Genomic DNA, 19,757 nt, shown 5'->3' on the forward strand with positions numbered 1-19,757 from the left:
TAATAGTATCTTCCAGACTTTCTGGTAATAGTTTTGCTCATAGTCATTCTCTTCTTTCCATTATAAACAGTCTTTATGGACACTCCAACTATTTTTGAAATCTCCTTTGGTGTGACGAGTGCATTCAGCAAATCACACACTCTTTGACGTTTGCTTTCCTGATTACTCATATGGGCAAAAGTTTGTGAAAAGGTATGGATAATAGTGTTAGGTATGATTATGACATCAGTATATGTTTGGGTTCAAAACAACTGACGTAGTGTCTGCTGAGAAAAAACAACTAAATGTTCAGGGTACATTTTGCTTCCCCACCCTTTATAATATATTATATTAGGTTAGATTAGATTAGATTAGATTAGATTAGTTTAGATTAGATTAGATTAGATTAGATCAGACTAGATTATATTATATTATATTATATTATATTATATTATATTATATTAGTTTAGATTAGACTAGATTATGTTATGTTATATTATATTAGATTAGAGTAGATTAGATTAGATTAGATCAGACTAGATTAGATTAGATTAGATTACATAGAACTTTTTTGATCCTGTGGTCAGAGCCCTCAGAAAATTGTAATAATAATAAGTATATAAATAAAATAAAAGTATAAAACAATAAAAGTACTAGTAGAAATAAGTAGCAAAGTAGTAAATTATAGATATAGTTTCATAATCTCAGAATGAAAGTTATAGTGAAATGATAACAGTAATAGTAGTCGTAACAATTATAAACAAATAATAATAATAATAATAATAATAATAATAATAATAATAGTTCAGGTCATTTACGGTGTTAAATTTATTCAATTTAACCTATGAATGACTTCAAGTAAATCAGATGAATTATTGTTTTAACTTGAGTTCAATATTCTATCAATAGGAAAAGTGGCCAACCCTATAAAAAAGATGAAAGTTGAAATAATAATACTAATAATACTAATACTAATACTACTACTACTACTACTACTACTAATAATAATAATAATAATAATAATAATAATAAGAAGAAGAAGAAGAAGAAGAAGAAGATGAAGAAGAAGTAGAAGAAGAAGAAGAAGTAGAAGAAGAAGAACAACAACAACAATAATAATAATAATAGTAATAATCATCATCATCATCATGTGTAGTTTGTTGTGTATTGTGTTTACCGGGAACAGGGTCCGTCCCAGGTAAAACTCCATGAGGACACAGCCCAGACTCCAGACGTCACAGGACTGATTCCAGCCCAGATCTGAATAAAAAACACACACAACTTTAAAACAATCCACTGACGGCAGGAATAATTATGCAACAAATGAACATAAAGTGTATGGAGGCCGAGGCTTTAATCACAGTGGCATTAAAACAGCTGTTCACTGTTTCACTGCTGTACAGTCGACTGTTTGGGATTAGTTTACATCTGAATTTCCCAAACCTAGGACCAAACATGGGTCAGAAGTTCTGTTTCTATTCAAGGTTCAAGGTTCAAGGTGACTTTATTTGTACCCATGGGTAGATTTGTTTTGCAGTAAGCTCTCGCTCACCGCCGGTCACTACGTGCGCATGCGCCCAACACAAATCCTTTGAAAGAATTACGGTCTACTGAGTCGCCACGTGGAAAATATACTATTCTAAATAATATGAAATCTGAATACATTTTCCTACAAAAACAAAGCCAAGTGAACTGCAGAGTATGTGTGTGTGTGTGTATATGTGTGTATATATATATGTGTGTGTATATGAGTGTGTGTGTATATATATGTGTGTGTGTATATGGGTGTGTGTGTGTGTGTGTGTATATGTGTGTGAGTGTGTGTATATATGTGTATGTGTGTGTATACGTGTGTGTGTGTGTATATATATGTGTATCTGTGTGTGTGTGTGTGTGTGTGTATATATGTGTATGTGTGTGTGTGTGTGTGTGTGAATACCTAGTATGACCTCTGGAGCTCGATAGTGACGTGTCGACACCAGTGACTCATGGTGTTCATGGTCAAATGTGGCGGTACCAAAATCTACCACCTTCACATCCAGACTCCTCAACTTCCTCTGTTTACGGTTCTGACACACACACACACACACGCACGCACGCACGCACGCACGCACACACACACACACACACACACACACACACACACACACACACACAGACACACGGTCATTCAGTGACAGTATAACAGTTTGGTTCATGAGCAGATGTCAGTCAGATGTAGATCAGATCAGATTAGATTAGATCAACTGGAACTTTATTGATCCTTTGGGGAGAACGCTCAGGAAACTGAGTTTCCTATAGCAGCACAAATACCGAGTAAACACACAAGAAAAAAGCAAAACAATAACTGTAAAAAAAAAAAAAACAGGAGGGAAAAAATGGCAAAAGCAGATTGGAAAGACAAAGTAGAAACAAGTGGCAAAGTAAGAATAATAATAATAATAATGACAATAATAAGTATCTTAATATTAATATAATATAATATTATAGTATGCAATATATATATATATATATATATATATATATATATATATATATATATATATATGTATCACAGTAGAGATTGAAATCCAGTAGGATTCGTAATCCTACTAGGACAGACTGAAATTTTAGTTTGTCCTAGGACAAACTAAAATCCTATCTGTCCTAGGGTTAGGGTTTTTTATATATATATATATATATATATATATATATATATATATATATAATGTCACTGCTGCTTATTATTATTATCATTATTATTATTATTATTATTACTTATATACTTACATTACTTGTATGTCATTGTTATGACTACTAGTACTGTCATCACTTTATTATAACCATTATTCTGTGATAATTAGATTATAGAAACTATAATAATAATAATAATAATAATAATAATAATAATAATAATAATAATAATAAGCAGTGGTGACAGAACTGGATTATCAACAGTATGAAGACAAACATTACACACTGGAGTAAACATTAAAGCCCGTTGCCCCACACAGGGGCACACGTGGGGTTGTTACCGTGGAATCGTTGAACTCCAGGTCGTAGTCGGAGCAGACCAACAGGATGTTTTCTGGCTTCAGGTCTGTGTGGGTCAACTTGTTACGATGCAGGACTGCAAAAACCGGGAGAATCCAGTTTGTATTTTGTGTCAAGTATAATTACACCAAGGTGACTGTCGAACTTCCTCATATTTATTTTTAAAAACATTTATTTTATATACTTCTTAAAACTGATTTATATTTTCACTCTGCTTGAATGTATCTGTTCGACTTTTCATTATTTAACCCTGTGACTGAAACACACATCACTTTTACAGCTGGTCTAAAATAAGGCATTTGTAAATTCACATTCCCTCTTAAATTCTGTTCCCCTTCTGTCTCTGAGAACTGTTTCTGTATCAAATTTAATAAGTTATGTCTTCTTTTAACCCTATAAAACCATTTGTATTGTATTTGCTGTGCCAGGTTCTGAGACCTTATGATCCCACTGCAGCCGGTGGAAGGACTTTTTTTGTCTTTTACAAAAAGGACGTTATCGTGTAATCATCCACACACTTTGTGCAAGAAAGTCTTTAGCAATTTTCAAAAAGTTATGTTAAGAAACATTTATATTGTTATTATTATTATTTTTTAAAATTAGTTCTTTATAGACTGAAGCAGTTCATAGTTACTTGATAATTGATTCTTTATAGTACAGTTCGATTATGTTCAAATTGTGTGTATCAAATTTGATACTGCAGGTATATAAGGTACTTTATAAAAATGCCCAATGTATCAAATGTGATACAAAAATATATCATAAATAAAATCATACAGGGATATGTTTCATTTGGATTTAGTTAAAAGGTCTAATAAACTTCTCACTTCCAAAAACAAAAAAAAGAATTTTGTGGCTAGTTTTTGATGGGTCAGGTTTTATAGGGTAAGATATTAAAGTGTGCTGGTTTAAACTGACTCAGTAATATAACAATGTACTGAGGCTGGGCAAGTAAACACGTTATTACTGCATTAACACATTCATTAAATAATACCAAATTTTTTTTAAATCTCCTGTTAATGCCGTTTTATTCTAACTCCTATTCTTCTGCTTGTGTGCGTGTAGCGATTAGCTCGGCAGATAGACAACAGGTTTAACAAGAAAAGCCCAAAACTTGTGTCCAAATCTGTTACTGCAGACTCACTGTAAAACTGACACATACAAACTAAATCTGTCTGAGTTCTGTTCACTGCCTTAGTACATTTACATGGCATTAGACATTTAAATGAATGGGAAAAAGATCACTAGGTTCGATGCTAACTTGAATGGGAAAATCCATTGACATGCTAACGATTAGCATTTACAGATTAATTTAAGATTTACAACGTGTTTTTTATCCAGAAACAAAGGTTCACATCAGAGATATTTAATACTGTTCATTCTGACAACAACTGAACAGAAAATACTCACAGACAAACGTTTTTGGGGCCATACAAACAGAGTGAATGAAACGTGTCTGTTAGTTCCTTCTTATGTCTGAACTGACTATGGGAACACCGCAAGGACAAAACATACGTTAGTGACACTTATTCCCACCACTAGAGGGCCCCCTTTGTTTACTTTGAACAACTGAACGTCACATATTATTGTTCTTATTAGTATTAGTACTGATTAGTGGGACTAAGACTCCTGTCAATCACTCACAACCTGAAATAAACATGTGTGGACATAAACATGTGTAACAGTAGCGGTCTGTTCCATGGACATTTTCATTTGAAATGTCTTCAGATGGTGGGGGGGGGGACACAGGTGTTTGGAAGTACTGACATGTGCAATTATTTTTATCACTGGAGTACTTCAGTCTGAAATATCACTGAAAGGAAATACACACTGTTGATGCCGGCAACCCCCCCCCCCCATATAACTATGTGATTAATCATGATTAATTGAAGAATCCACGCGATTAATTGTGATTAAAAATTTGAGTCGCTGCCCAGCACTACAATATGCATAACACTTTATCATATACCTGGAAAACAGCAGCAAACCAGCACTTTAGTCATTAGTTTAACAATTAATCTGATTAAAATACAGAAGATTTAGCACATTTAATCTCTGAGGCAGATAATTTTTTTAAAAAAATGGTCGACCAGTGTAACTAGGAGTGATTGGATAACTGTAATAATCAGATCTGATGCATTTACATGCACTTCAGAAAAGGGATAATCCACACACGCTGGTTCAGACACTCTAGTCCATTATTGGATTTCTTCCAGAGTTTGTACGTACGTAGTGATGGTAGAATCAAACTTCCTGTTATTGTCTTCCACTAGAGTTTGACTCTGTCACTTCTGTTTTCTATGATTACCTCCGCCAAGGAGGTTCTGTTTTTGCCAGGGTTTGTCTGTCCGTTAATGTGCAACATAACTCAAAAAGTTATGGACAGATTTGGATGAAATTTTCAGGGTTTGTTGGAAATGGGATAAGGAAGAAATGATTCAATTTTGGTGGTGATCGGGGGTGGGGGGGCCCACGGGGGGGGGGGGGGTGCAGACCAGAACATTTCATCCAAATCTGTCCATAACTTTTTGAGTTATGTTGCACACTAACGGACAGACAAACAAACAAACCCTGGCAAAAACATAACCTCCTTGGCGTGGGGGGGCCCACGGGGGGGGGCACTGATCAGCCTTGGTGGAGGTCTGCGCTCTCCGAGTGCTTTTCTAGTTTGAACTGTTTTTGCACATATTCAGATGTAAAAGACTAAATAAATCACATGAACCTGTGTCCAGGTGTGTTAATCTGATGTATTATAATCAGATTACTGCTGCTCTCTGATCAGACAGTTCAGTTTATCCTGTTCACATGGTCAGTAATAATCGGATAACTCCAGATATCAGATAATGATCAGAGTGTTGGTGTGGGTGTGAAGGGCCTCATTCACAGTCAGCTGGACTCACAGCACACGGCTCTGAAGATCTGGAAGGCCATGTGTCGGATCTGGTCCACGCTGAACGGCAGGAAGTGGTTCTGCTGAAGGAACTCGAAGGTGCTGAGACCGAGACGCTCGAACACGATGCACATGTGACCGTCGTGGTCGAACCAGTCCAGCATCCTCACACAGGCACTGGAAGGAGACAAGGAAAGGACGCAGTGAGGAAGGAAGGAGACGAGGAAAGGACACAGTGAGGAAGGAAGGAGACAAGGAAAGGACGCAGTGAGGAAGGAAGGAGACGAGGAAAGGACGCAGTGAGGAAGGAAGGAGACGAGGAAAGGACGCAGTGAGGAAGGAAGGAGACGAGGAAAGGACGCAGTGAGGAAGGAAGGAGACGAGGAAAGGACGCAGTGAGGAAGGAAGGAGACGAGGAAAGAACGCAGTGAAGAAGGAAGGAGATGAGGAAAGGACGCAGTGAGGAAGGAAGGAGACGAGGAAAGGACGCAGTGAGGAAGGAAGGAGACAAGGAAAGGACGCAGTGAGGAAGGAAGGAGACGAGGAAAGGACGCAGTGAGGAAGGAAGGAGACGAGGAAAGGACGCAGTGAGGAAGGAGACGAGGAAAGGAACACAGGACGCAGTGAGGAAGGAAGGAGACAAGGAAAGGACACAGTGAGGAAGGAAGGAGACAAGGAAAGGACGCAGTGAGGAAGGAAGGAGACAAGGAAAGGACGCAGTGAGGAAGGAAGGAGACGAGGAAAGGACACAGTGAGGAAGGAAGGAGACAAGGAAAGGACGCAGTGAGGAAGGAAGGAGACAAGGAAAGGACGCAGTGAGGAAGGAAGGAGACGAGGAAAGGACGCAGTGAGGAAGGAAGGAGACAAGGAAAGGACGCAGTGAGGAAGGAAGGAGACGAGGAAAGGACGCAGTGAGGAAGGAAGGAGACAAGGAAAGGACGCAGTGAGGAAGGAAGGAGACAAGGAAAGGACGCAGTGAGGAGGGAAGGAGATGAGGAAAGGACGCAGTGAGGAAGGAAGGAGACGAGGAAAGGACGCAGTGAGGAAGGAGACGAGGAAAGGAACACAGGACGCAGTGAGGAAGGAAGGAGACAAGGAAAGGACGCAGTGAGGAAGGAAGGAGACAAGGAAAGGATGCAGTGAGGAAGGAAGGAGACGAGGAAAGAACGCAGTGAGGAAGGAAGGAGACAAGGAAAGGACGCAGTGAGGAAGGAAGGAGAAGAGGAAAGGACGCAGTGAGGAAGGAAGGAGACAAGGAAAGGACGCAGTGAGGAAGGAAGGAGACAAGGAAAGGACGCAGTGAGGAAGGAAGGAGACGAGGAAAGGACGCAGTGAGGAAGGAGACGAGGAAAGGAACACAGGACGCAAAGAGGAAGGAAGGAGACAAGGAAAGGACGCAGTGAGGAAGGAAGGAGACAAGGAAAGGACGCATTGAGGAAGGAGACAAGGAAAGGACGCAGTAAGGAAGGAAGGTGAAAAGGAAAAGACGCAGTGAGGAAGGAAGGAGACAAGGAAAGGACACAGTGAGGAAGGAAGGAGACAAGGAAAGGACGCAGTGAGGAAGGAAGGTGACAAGGAAAGGACGCAGTGAGCAAGGAAGGTGACAAGGAAAGGACGCAGTGAGGAAGGAAGGAGACAAGGAAAGGACGCAGTGAGGAAGGAAGGAGACAAGGAAAGGACGCAGTGAGGAAGGAAGGAGACGAGGAAAGGACGCAGTGAGGAAGGAAGGAGACGAGGAAAGGACGCAGAGAGGAAGGAGACGAGGAAAGGAACACAGGACGCAGTGAGGAAGGAGACAAGGAAAGGACAGGAGCAGGACTGAAGGCCTGTCCTCCTGCTCCATGTGTGGAACATCTAACAGGGGTTCCTGGGTGTTGTGCAGGTGTTTAAGGTACTTTATAAACTGTGATACAAAAACGTCCTAAACTCGGGCTGTCAGACTCATGTTAGTTCAGTTCCACATTCAGTCCAGTTTGATCTGCAGTGGGCCCAACCAGTAAAAGAACACCAGTGAAAAAAGTAAAATTCAATTATGATCATGTTTACATCTACAAAGTTTAAAAATCTGAATAACATGAACAACTGGAATTGTCTTAAGAAAAACAAACGTAATTTGAACCATATTCTGCCTCAGTTTATCAGTTTATCAGTTTATCATTTACACATGTGCGTCACAATCACACAAAACATTTAGTAACAGGCTGAATATCGGTCAAATTACATTTACTTTTATTAAGACATTTCGTTTGTTCATATTTGCTCAGGTTATTCCCTTTTTTTTTTTTTTTTTTTTTTTAATAAAAGTATAGTTTTGTAATGTAAACATTTTCATGTAATTTTACTTTTTTACACCAAAAAAAAAAGAGAGAATTTGTTTTTGTCATTATTTATAAGTCATAATGGTAACATGTGACTGGTTCTGTCCCACTTGAAATCTAACTGGTCTGTATGTGTCTGTATGTGGAACCTGAATTCAAATGATTCTGACGCCACTGATTGTTCGTATCTTCAGTGTAATTTTTGTATTTCACAAATTCATCCCGTGGCCCAGACTGGACCCTTTGGTGGGCTGGATTTGGCCCCCGGGATGCATGTTTAACACCTGTGGACTAAAGGCAAAATTATTAATGAATTATAATAATGTTTACATCTACAAAAATCTGAATAACATGAACACCTGGAAAAGTCTTAAGAAAAACAAGTACAATTTTAACAATATTCTGCCTCAGAATATCAGTTTATCATTTACACATGTGAATTACAGCTGACATTACAATGACAAATACACAAAACATTTAATAACAGGCAGAATATTGGTACAATTGCATTTATTTATCTTAAAACATTTCAGGTTATTCACATTTTTTGTAAAATAACATTTTTCAAAATAAACATTTTCATGTAATTTTACTTTTTTACATTAAAACAAAGAGAAAATTTGCTGTTTTCACTTTTTACAGTTTTAATAGGATAGTGTTTTACTGGTTCTGACCTACTTGAGATCTAATTGGTCTGTATGTGGAATCTGAATTAAAATGATTTTGACATCCTCAACTGTTAATATCTTCAGTGTAATTATGTATTCTCACAAATTCATCCTACGGGCCAGACTGGATCCTTTGGTGGGCCGGATTTGGCCCCTGGGCTGCATGTTTTACACCTGTGTCCTAAACAAAATGATACGGTAAAATCTTTTGTTTGGACATTGTTAAAAGGTCTATAGAAGCCAATAATGTAATAAAAACCGATAACGTAATAAATTTGCCATTTTTAAAATGCAATTGGCCAATAATGTAATATCTGGCCAATAATGTAATAGAAGTCCTGAACCGATAATGTAATAGCTTTTGGCCCGTAATGTTATAACTTACTACGTTATTGGCTCAGTTATTACATTTGGAAAGAATGTTTTTTTTTACCAGGCCAATAAAGTAATAACCAGCCAATAAGTTATAGCATTATTGGCCAAAAGTTATTATGTTATCGGTTCAGGACTTTTATTACACTGTTGGCCAGATATTACATTATTGGCTTATTACATTTTAAAAATGGCAAATTTATTACGTTATTGGCCGTTATTACATTATTGGGTTCTACAAGGCCTAAAAAACATCTCAATTCCCCCCAAAATTAGAATTTTGTGGCTAGTTTATGATGGGTCAGGTTTTAAAGGGTTAAGTAAAAGGGGACTTCTGCTTGTATTAGCTGTTACACTGGCCCCATGTTCAGACTGAGGTTAATGTGCCTGATGGAGACGGAGCAACACGGAAGTTTATGAAAATAGGTTTATGTTTATGTTTATGCATTTGGCAGATGCTTTTTTCCAAAGTGACTTACAGGGGAAAACCAATCAAATCACTCAATCAAATTTTATTTATATAGCGCCAGATCACAACAAAAAACTTATCTCATGACACTATAGAGTTGGTCAAAACCAGACTCTAAGCCAATTTACAGAAACCCAACAGAATCCTCCAGGAGAAAATATTCATGAAGCAGAAGTTATGTGAGGTGCAGGGGGATCCTAATGTTCTGAGAGTGAAATAAGTGAACAACATTCAGGATTCACCACATACAGAGCATCCTGACAGACTGTTTACGGTGCACATATGTAGTACCACAAAATTCCAACAGATGGCAGTGTAGTACTAAATTTAACACCAATCTGTTTGGGAGGCGACTGAGTGTAAGACTACTTCTTTTTTTAGTTAAGAAAAAAAACAAAACTGTCTGGATGCAGCTGATCCAGCTCAAATCATTATTTATTTCCAGTTTAAAGTCTGATAATAACTGTTATTTTATTGCACAGTCCTATTCTGAATTAATTTCTTATTTCAACATACATACATATTGTTATCCTCATATCATTATGACCTAACTCATACACAAATGGACAAAAGTATGTGGACACGTTGAATTCAGGTGTTTCTTTTCTAACAGGGGTCTGGGATACAAAACAATAATGACTAATGTCGGAATATAGTTTTATATTATGGGATAAATATCATTGCATTGATTAGTTTGGTTTCAGTTGTTATCTTTGTTTCCAAAATGGATGAGAGATGGTTTGGACTTATTTTTCTCATTGATTTTTTTTTTTTTTATCATTATTATTTTTAATATCCATGACTATGATTTTACATGTTCCACAATATATAATTCTAAAATATTTTCCATGCTCTGACAGTAAATACCAATAAGTGTCTACCACAACTAACCACCTACTTTCTTTTTATTTATTTATTTAACCTTTATTTAACCAGGAAAAGCCCTAAGGTTAAAGTCTCTTTTTTGAGGGAGACCTGGCCAAGACAGCACAGCACAGCACAGCACAGCACAGCACAGCACAGCACAGCACTACAAACTTACAACAATTCTAAAACAAGAAAAGCACTTGGAGAGCACAGACCTCTGCCAAAACAGACCAACCCCCCCCCCCCCCCCCCCCCCCCCGACGATCACCACCCTAATTTAATCATTTCTTCCTTGTGCCAATATCAGCATTTCCTGAAAATTTCATGAAAATCCATCCCTAAATTTTTGAGTTATCCTGCTAACAAACAAACACACAAACAAACAAACAAACAAACAAACAAACAAACACATAAACACACAAACAAACATGCAAACACACAAAGCAAAGTGATCCCAAAACCTCCTGGCAGAGGTAATAAAACACGTCAAAAAGACAAAGGACCACAGAAACACACAACAGGGAACGCAATTGCACTCTTCAGTAACACTATTTATTTTTTTTTTATCAGAGCTTTGAATTCTCCCAGGGAGACCGGATCATTAAGCTGTAATGTGTTCATCACATCTGACTGAGGAAGAAAAATCTGCCATTAAACTTGAAGGAAATATTGATGTTTCTTAACTATATGGACATAAATATGTGGACACATCATGTCTCCAGCTGTAAAATGTCCTGTTCATGAGGATCTGACAGAAACATCAATATTAATAATCAATATGATATCTATCCCATAATATAAAACTCTATTCTGACATTAGTCATTATTGTTTTGTATCCCAGACCCCTGTTAGAAAAGAAACACCTGAATTCAACGTGTCCACATACTTTTGTCCACTTGTGTATGAGTTATGTAATCATGATATGAGGATAACGACATCAGTCCTGTATTTTTTTACTTACAATCTGTTGTCATCGTCCAGGCTGTTGATCTCTTCCAACACACTGATCTCAGACTTGGCCACTTCACGGAAAGTCTCAAAGTTCCTCACAATCTTCACAGCAACGCGGTCGTCTCTGTTGAGGAGAAAGTCAGTGAAGTCAGATGAAATAAATATGAAAAAGGAAAACAAATAACAAAGTGACTCTGTTAACCCTTTCGTGCGCAGTGGTCACCACAGTGGACATGTGTTCAAAGGTGTTCTCTTGTATACTCATGGGTTTTATTTGTTTTTCATCCCATACACTGCAGTTCATACCGTTACTGGAACTCTGCTGTTCTACATAAACCTGAGGTTACAAAATTACTGACTGTTATTAGACCAGTGGTTCCCAAACTTTTTTTACTCCTGACCCCATTTTAACATCACCATTTCTGGCGACCCCAGACATTCAAAACAGAGACTTTTTTTTTTTTTTGCTAAAATTAATTTATTTTTGATCCTGTAATAGTTTGCTCTACTATGTTTCAAATCCAGGTTAATGTTAGAGGACATTTAGTCTATATAATGTCTATTATTGTGGACATTTAGTCTATATAATGTCTATTATTGTGGACAGAGGCAGTAAATCCAGGTGTAGATTACTGCACAAAGGGAGAATTTTATTTTCCTTGGTCAGGATCTGTCCAGTCAGTCCAGCTGTGATTTACAAGGAGGACAATTAATACTGAACAAACAAGAACTGAAACTATGAATGATGAAAGAGCTGCAGCATCTGAAACTGACCACAGTGAACATGTGACACAAACAGAACCACAGTGCTGCAGTTTCACAACCACAGTTTGTCTGGTATGGACTGGGATTGGCTCTGTCAACTCAAGATATATTTTTTATTTGTAAGTTTGTTTTTTTTTATTTTTATCAATTACTATAAATTTCAGGCAACCCCATTTGAATTCCAGGTGACCCCACAAGTTTTTTTTTTTTTTTTAACAAAAAGTTGAGGTTTTTTTTTTTTTTTTTTTTTTTTTTGCAGATTATCTCATGGAGTTTTGTTAAAATGTGGGAAAACATCAGATTAGCAGCATTAAAAATGTTTTTTATTTCATAGTTTTCACAGTTTATCAGTAAATACATGTTTCTTTGCTTTAAAAATTAAGTGCATGGTGTTCAGCTGAGTGGACAGTTTTATAACTCCATAAAAAATAGGTTCATAAAAAAATCTGTCGCATTTTTTTTTGTTTTTTGTGCCTAAAGAGGAATAAAAACACTCAGGAAAAAAATCTTGATTAAGGTTCTATATAATTCATGCATGAAAGGGTTAAGCAGAGCATATTTGGATCTGAGAGGCTGAGCATGAGCTTTAGGATTATTCAGTTTATTCACTTACTTTTCTCGATCGATACATTCGACCACTTTTCCAAAGGCTCCGACTCCCAGGGTCGACACCACCTCATCTGGTAAAGACACATAAAACCATCAAACATACTGGTGCCTGAGTGTATCCTAACTACTGGGAAAAGACATGAACGTTAAAGAACACAGTTTAAGTCAAATAAAGATCATTTTCATTTAATATTATAATTAAACATCAATAAGTTCATTCACATTAAAAACACTTTTCCTCCATTTTAAACATATTACATAAAAAAATACACTGGTAATAAAATGTTGCCAGTGAAAAGATAAAAGAAGCCCTGATCTGTTATTGTTTTTGTTCCACATGAACTTTAAATATTCTGTTCAGCTGTTGGCTGAACACATTTTGAGTCATTACATAATTAATAAAGTAGAATATTTTGAAGCAACAAATAATTTATTTATTCAACTTAATACCTTAACATTGCCAGATATTATATTTATTAAAATATTAGAGATGATTTATAAAGTAAAAAAAATAATATTGTTCCAAATACCATTCCAGAGTTCTTTAAATTAAGAGAGCATAATTCTAATTTCAGAGGTTTTTATATTTTTGAATGTATGAAAGTGAGGACGAATGTGAAGTCCAGATGGATTTGGGTTGTGTATGTGAAATTATGGGATGGACTTGATGATGAATTTAAGTTGTTCACTTCTCTGACAAAGTTTAAAAAATGTCTGAAGTATAAAATCATTCAGGAATATTAAGTTGAGAGGGCAGATATGTTTTTGTTGTTCCTGATTCTTTTGTTATAATGAGAATCCTCAATGATGTACGCATTTAATTGAATGTAAACTGTGGATCAGGTGAAATGCAGAGGCTACAAATAAGCTTTTGCTTCTGGCCTACTTGTTTTTTGGTTTTTGTGTTTATTGTGGTTGTTTGTACTGTGTTTGGTGATTACTGTCCAAAAAAAAAAAAAGAAAAAAAGAAAAAACATTCATTCATTCATGAACATTAGTTGAGTTGAACCTGTTGTGTGTAATACTAAAGTCATCCACCAGATGCCACTCTGTCTTTGCCGTTTCCGTTAACCTCCTTAAAACTTCGAACATGCAGTTTGTCAGGGCCGTCACATGGGCCTGATGGGCACTGACCCATATAAGGGCGTAAGGGCCCCATGTTAATCTGTGTATGTCAACCCTTTAATGACCCTTGTATCATATATGATACATACCCATCAAAGGTGTATAGTTACTTCACTAGTTGCTCATTTCAGTTATTTTCTTTTTTCAATTATTTTTAAAGATTTTCTTACATTTTATTTTGCTTTCAAATCGCTAAATCATTTTATGTAGATTTTATTATTTTGTACTGACATTTTATTTATTTATTTATTTATTTATTCAGATTTGTTTTTTATTTTGTGCGAAAGTTTTTCAACCATTTTTTTAACATTTTTTTTCTTTTGTACTAGAATTTTCAGTCATTTTACAGAGTTTATTATTTTCTACTGCAATTTTTGTACTAAAATTTTTTCAATCTTTTTTTTTTATTATTTTTATTATTTTGTACCAGAATTTGTACAGAAAAATAATTTCTGACCAGTGTTTCCTGTGGAACTGATCTGTTGGTGTGGCGGTATAATGGGGGGGGTACATGCGCACAGTTCAGTCGGGTGGGTGGGGGGGCTCGGCTGCACATGTGCAGTCCAGCTGGGGGGGGGGGGGGGGGGGGGGGTACAGGCACTTACAGGTACAGGTACTTTTCAAGACTGAAACTTATAAAAAAAATCAGCTTCGTACACAACGGGGCAGCGTGGTTTGAACTGACTTTCACTTCAGTTCATGGACAATGACATCCTGAAGACCACCACTGACTTCAAACCAAGAATAGTTCCTGTAGTAGTTGTCATGGGGCCCCAGTACACTGCTTTACCCGGGGCCCATAATGCTGTTCAGACGGCCCTGCAGATTGTCTCATTATAATATTATACTCATGACTTTTCCTTTTCCAGTCCCACAGTAACATGCTTACATTTTAAACCATGAACCCTGAAACATTCTTGTTGTTTTTCCCCAAAAACACAGAGGTCACACTGCCTCTGTGCTGTTGGATGGAGTTTAAAACTGTACCGCTCAGACATGTTTGCCCCCCCCCAAAAAAAACCCCCAAAACAATCAAGCTCTACATGTCGAAGCTTTGACAAGGACAATATAAGTTTAGTGTGGGGTACATCTTGCTTTCAGCATGAGGCCGATGTGATAGGCCAGGTGACCCTCTTCATCATCCTCACAGCTCCGTGCCCTTTGACTCCCCTGGATACATCATCATCATCATCGACAGCATTGAGGAAAAAGGCCGTTTCAGGAGGTGGGGGTGGGGGGGGGTTGTCATCAGGTCACCAGTGGAGACGCAGGAGACATAGTGATGAAGGCAGGTGTCGGCGTAGGTGTCGTATTCAGATGCATCAGACACAGGGTTGATGAGATGATATGTGGATGAGACAACAGAAGGAAGAATGACAGGGTGAATATTAAAGAGGTACGGGGGGGGGGGGGGGGGGGTCAATGTCAGCTGGTGTCAAAACCAGACCCCAAAGGATCCAACTGGGTCAGTCCAGGGGTGTCCAAATCATTTAGAATAGAATAGAATAGAATAGATCTTTATTGTCACTGTCTCATGAACAATGAAAATCAGTTTACCTGTGCAAAAAAAAACAACTGTACAAAAATATCACAAAATATCGCACACATACTGAAAAATGTAGGCATGTGCGAACAGCTTTAGTTTTTACTGAATATTTTTAGACACTGGTAAAAGCCAACGCCGTTCCACCAGATGACCAATCACAAACACATATATGGTCACTAAATATTGCTTTATGTCAGGGGTGTCAAACATACGACCTGCGGTCCAAAACTGGCCCACCAAAGGGTCCAGTCTGGTCCATGGGATGACTGGGTGGAATGCAAAAATACTGAAGATATGAACAAACAGCAATGTCAAAGTCATTTTAGTTCAGGTTCCACATTCAGACCAATAGGGTCTGAAGTGGGTCAGAACCAGTAAGATAATAACATAATAATAACCTATAAATAATAACAATTACAACATTTTTCATTTTATTTTAGTGTAAAAAAGTAAAATTACATGAAATTGTTTACATTTATAAACTATCTTTTCATTAAAAGTGAATAAACTGAACAAATATGACCAGCCTGAACTGTTTAGTGTATCTGTAGATCCATCTGTCAGTTCTAATGTACATGTGTAAATAATAAAGTGAAGCATTCATTCATTCTTCATTCATTATGTGAAGCTGCTTTTCTCCTCACCAGTGTCACTGGAGTCTGTCCCAGCAACTTATGGACAAAGACATTCAGCCGTTCAACCTGCACTTACTTCAGGTTGTTTGGGATTGTTCGTATTATTCACATTGTATATTCTCATGTAAACCTTTTCATCATGTAATTGTACTTTTTCCACTGTTACTGTTTTACTGTTCTGATCCACTTCAGCTCATATTGGCCAGTATAATCATGTTTCTGTCATGAAACAGCTGATACCTGATTAACCCATTCAGACCCACAACTATATTTGTCACAGCTGAAAAATGATTTCTTTTTTCTTTCCCAAGTGATTTATCGCCATTTATTATAATATTGTCATCTGTATTTTGCATTTTTCAATAAAAATCACAGTATTTTCTTATAAGAAGTAAGCAGTTAAACATTTTGTAGGAATATTAATAATGATATTAATGATTACAAAAATGTAATTAATAAACAGAGACAGAAACTGAGATGTTTGGAGATTTTCCTCATTTTCTCAAAAGCAGTATGTAAATTCAAATTACAAAATTATTATTATTATTATTATTATTATTATTATTATTATTATTATTATTATTATTTACAGACATCTTTTGTGGTCTATGTGATAGGTGACAAGACTATACCTCGACTTGAAATGTGTGTGTGGACCTGTTTTGTTATTTTGTGAAGTCATTGATGACTCAGTAACTCAGTCTCCTCCTCTGCCTCATATTAAACCAGTGGTTTCCAACCTTTTTTGGTTCGTGACCCCATTTTAACATCACAAACTCCTGGAGACCCCAGACATTCAAAACAAAGACATGTTTTTGCTGAAATTAATTTGTTTTTGATCATGTAATAGTTTGCTATACTATGTTACAATTAAACATTAATTTTTGACGACATTTATAATATATAATGTATTGACTGATGTATTTATTTTGAATATGGATGTGAAAAAAGGAGAAAAAATAAACAAACAAAACTGTTAAACATAAGACATAAGACAAACAGTACATATTCGAAAAGGAGTGAGAAGAAGCGTAACTTATAAACCCCCACCCCTTCTCCTTACAAAGTTAATAACAATAATAAGCTTCCTAGTCTAAACATATCTATACTTATACTATACTTAATGTCTACTATTGCAGACAGAGGCGGTAAATCCAGGTGTAGATTACTGCATAAAGGGTCAGGATCTGTCCAGTCAGTCCAGCTGTGATTTACAAGGAGGACAATTAATACTGAACAAACAAGAACTGAAACTATGAATTATGAAAGAGCTGCAGCATCTGAAACTGCCCACAGTGAACATTTGATATAAACAGAACCACAGTGCTGCAGTTTCACACTCAGTTTGTCATGTCTGTTATGGATTGTGATTGTCTCTGCCAACTCACCATATATTTTTTATTAGTAAGTTTTTTTGTTTTTTTTTAATCAACTACTAGAAATTTCAGCCGACCCCATTTGAATTCCAGGTGACCTCACGTGGGGTCTCGACCCCAAGGTTGAAAAACACTGTAGTAAACTCATGGTACCTGGTCATTAGTTTGTGTAGATGTGTGTTCTTGGTCGTAAGTTTCCATGTTGTCAGTCTGTGGATCAGCAGGTCTATCTGTCAACAGAACAGACAGGTTTAGAAGAGACAATAGAAGATATGATAGAAGATAGAAGATGTTGTGAACTTCACAGAAAATCACACAAAGTCAAAGTTAAGATTAAAGAGGAAAAAAAGAACAGATGGTCGGTATTTTGTTAAAAAGTTGTGGTGTTAATCAATTTATCACCTTTTATTCTAATATTATCTGCTGTATTTTGCACTTTTTCAGTGAAAATCAGGTATTTTCCTATATTTAATTCACTGATTATGTCGATGTTCATTAAAGCTCAGATTAAAGCTGATGGTTATTTTATCAGAAACAGAGAAAACTGAAGAAAAAGTGACTTTTACAGTAAAATCCATCATTAACTGAACATAAACCCAGTGTGTCCATCCACTGTCATTGATCCAACTCCATGGGTTTGACTGGGGAATCAGTGTTGTAGAAGATGACGGTGTTTCCATGGTAGCTATGGAGCCTCTGAACGTCCAAATATGGTCATATCTGATGACCATGAAAAGATGAAGAACTGTATTTTACACCAGTTATTGTCCTGGATTGATAGGATTAGAGGATCAGCAGGTATTAAACAGGTCAGATCAGTAGATGGTTTAGGTTTCCAGTGACTGTTTGGGTGTTTGAGGGTTAAAAATAAGTCACATTTTTGCAGAATAAATCTAAACTTTTGGCAACATCTGTATATTCACAGAATCTGGGGCATTATTTGAAAAAATCCCAAACTCAGGTTTTGTACTTTTAAAAAAAGTCACTTTAAGTCACTGTAAACAGTTTCTATTAATTAGGATACGAGCTCTTCAGTTCTTCATCCTTTTATGGTTATTGGAAATGTCAGTCATGCATTCACTTATACGCTGGTATTCTTGTTTTTACTAAGTATGATTTTTATTTTATTGGGCTTCAAACTGAGCAGCTTTAACTTTGTGATCATGATCTGATGACAAACTGTATTTGACTTGAATTATTTCAACATATTGATAGGATTAGTGGATCATCATTAACAGAAGGTATTAAACTTTTACATCAGTGGATGTGGATGTTTGGGTTTTTATGGGTTAAACAGATGAAAATACAGTATATTTTTAAGAGACAAACAAAAGTCAGCTGTTGGTTTGTCTATTTCCTTTTTTTTTTTTTTTTGACAGTATAAAAGAAAACACAGTCGCTGTGGCCTTTATCTGCCCGGGTGCCCTTGAGCCTCAGTGCTTAAAGGTCACCTGTAAATACCTGTGCAGGGGTCACAGTTGTCGTCCTTCATGCCCATGTTGTCTGCTCTGAGCCCCGTGGTCCGGCCAGCGGGGGGGTGGATGATTACTGAGGAACACAGAGCAGAGCCACACTGGCCATTAAAACAATGACAGACGGGTACCTGGGTCTGGGTCTACGGCAGGGGGTTTCAACCATGGGGTTGGGACCCCATGTGGGGTCATCTGGAATTCAAATGGGGTCACCTGAAATTTCTAATAAATGATAAAAATAAGAATAAAAATTTACTAATAAAAAATAAATGGTGAGCTGAGAGTAGGGATGGGAATCGAGAACCGGTTCTTTTTGAGAACTGGTTCCCAGTAGCTCGATTCCTTGGAATCGTTTGCCTGCTTAACGATTCTGCTTATCGATTCCACCTTCATTGTGCATGCGCGATGACATCACACGTACGCTGCATTGTTTTGGTCAGAACGAAGACAACATGGTGATGAGGCAGAAACGGTCTAAACAGAACAGACCAGGTCCAAACAGACCACACCAGGTCCAAACAGACCACACCAGGTCTAAACAGACCACACCAGGTCTAAACAGACCACACCAGGTCTACACAGACCACACCAGGTCTAAACAGACCACACCAGGTCTACACAGACCACACCAGGTCTAAACAGACCACACCAGGTCTACACAGACCACACCAGGTCCAAACA

At 37.1% G+C, this 19,757-nt stretch overlaps 1 protein-coding gene across 1 annotated transcript in view; it reads right to left on the minus strand.

Moving 5' to 3' along the window:
• The window catches only part of LOC115433198 (dual specificity protein kinase CLK2-like), a 33,504-nt gene extending 14,417 nt beyond the window's left edge, over nt 1-19,087 (minus strand). Inside the window, exons 1-9 of the mRNA XM_030154482.1 lie at nt 19,066-19,087; nt 17,758-17,834; nt 15,136-15,217; nt 12,927-12,993; nt 11,559-11,672; nt 5,913-6,079; nt 2,994-3,088; nt 1,919-2,048; nt 1,157-1,239 (exon numbers count right to left, since the gene is read on the minus strand). Coding sequence (XP_030010342.1) covers nt 1,157-1,239; nt 1,919-2,048; nt 2,994-3,088; nt 5,913-6,079; nt 11,559-11,672; nt 12,927-12,993; nt 15,136-15,217; nt 17,758-17,805 — 786 coding nt within the window. The 5' untranslated portion in view covers nt 17,806-17,834; nt 19,066-19,087. The remainder of the gene's footprint in view (nt 1-1,156; nt 1,240-1,918; nt 2,049-2,993; nt 3,089-5,912; nt 6,080-11,558; nt 11,673-12,926; nt 12,994-15,135; nt 15,218-17,757; nt 17,835-19,065) is intronic.
• Nucleotides 19,088-19,757: the final 670 nt, after the last annotated feature.

The sequence above is a fragment of the Sphaeramia orbicularis genome, chromosome 14, assembly GCF_902148855.1.
Source record: "Sphaeramia orbicularis chromosome 14, fSphaOr1.1, whole genome shotgun sequence".
In the NCBI taxonomy this organism is placed as follows: domain Eukaryota; kingdom Metazoa; phylum Chordata; class Actinopteri; order Kurtiformes; family Apogonidae; genus Sphaeramia; species Sphaeramia orbicularis.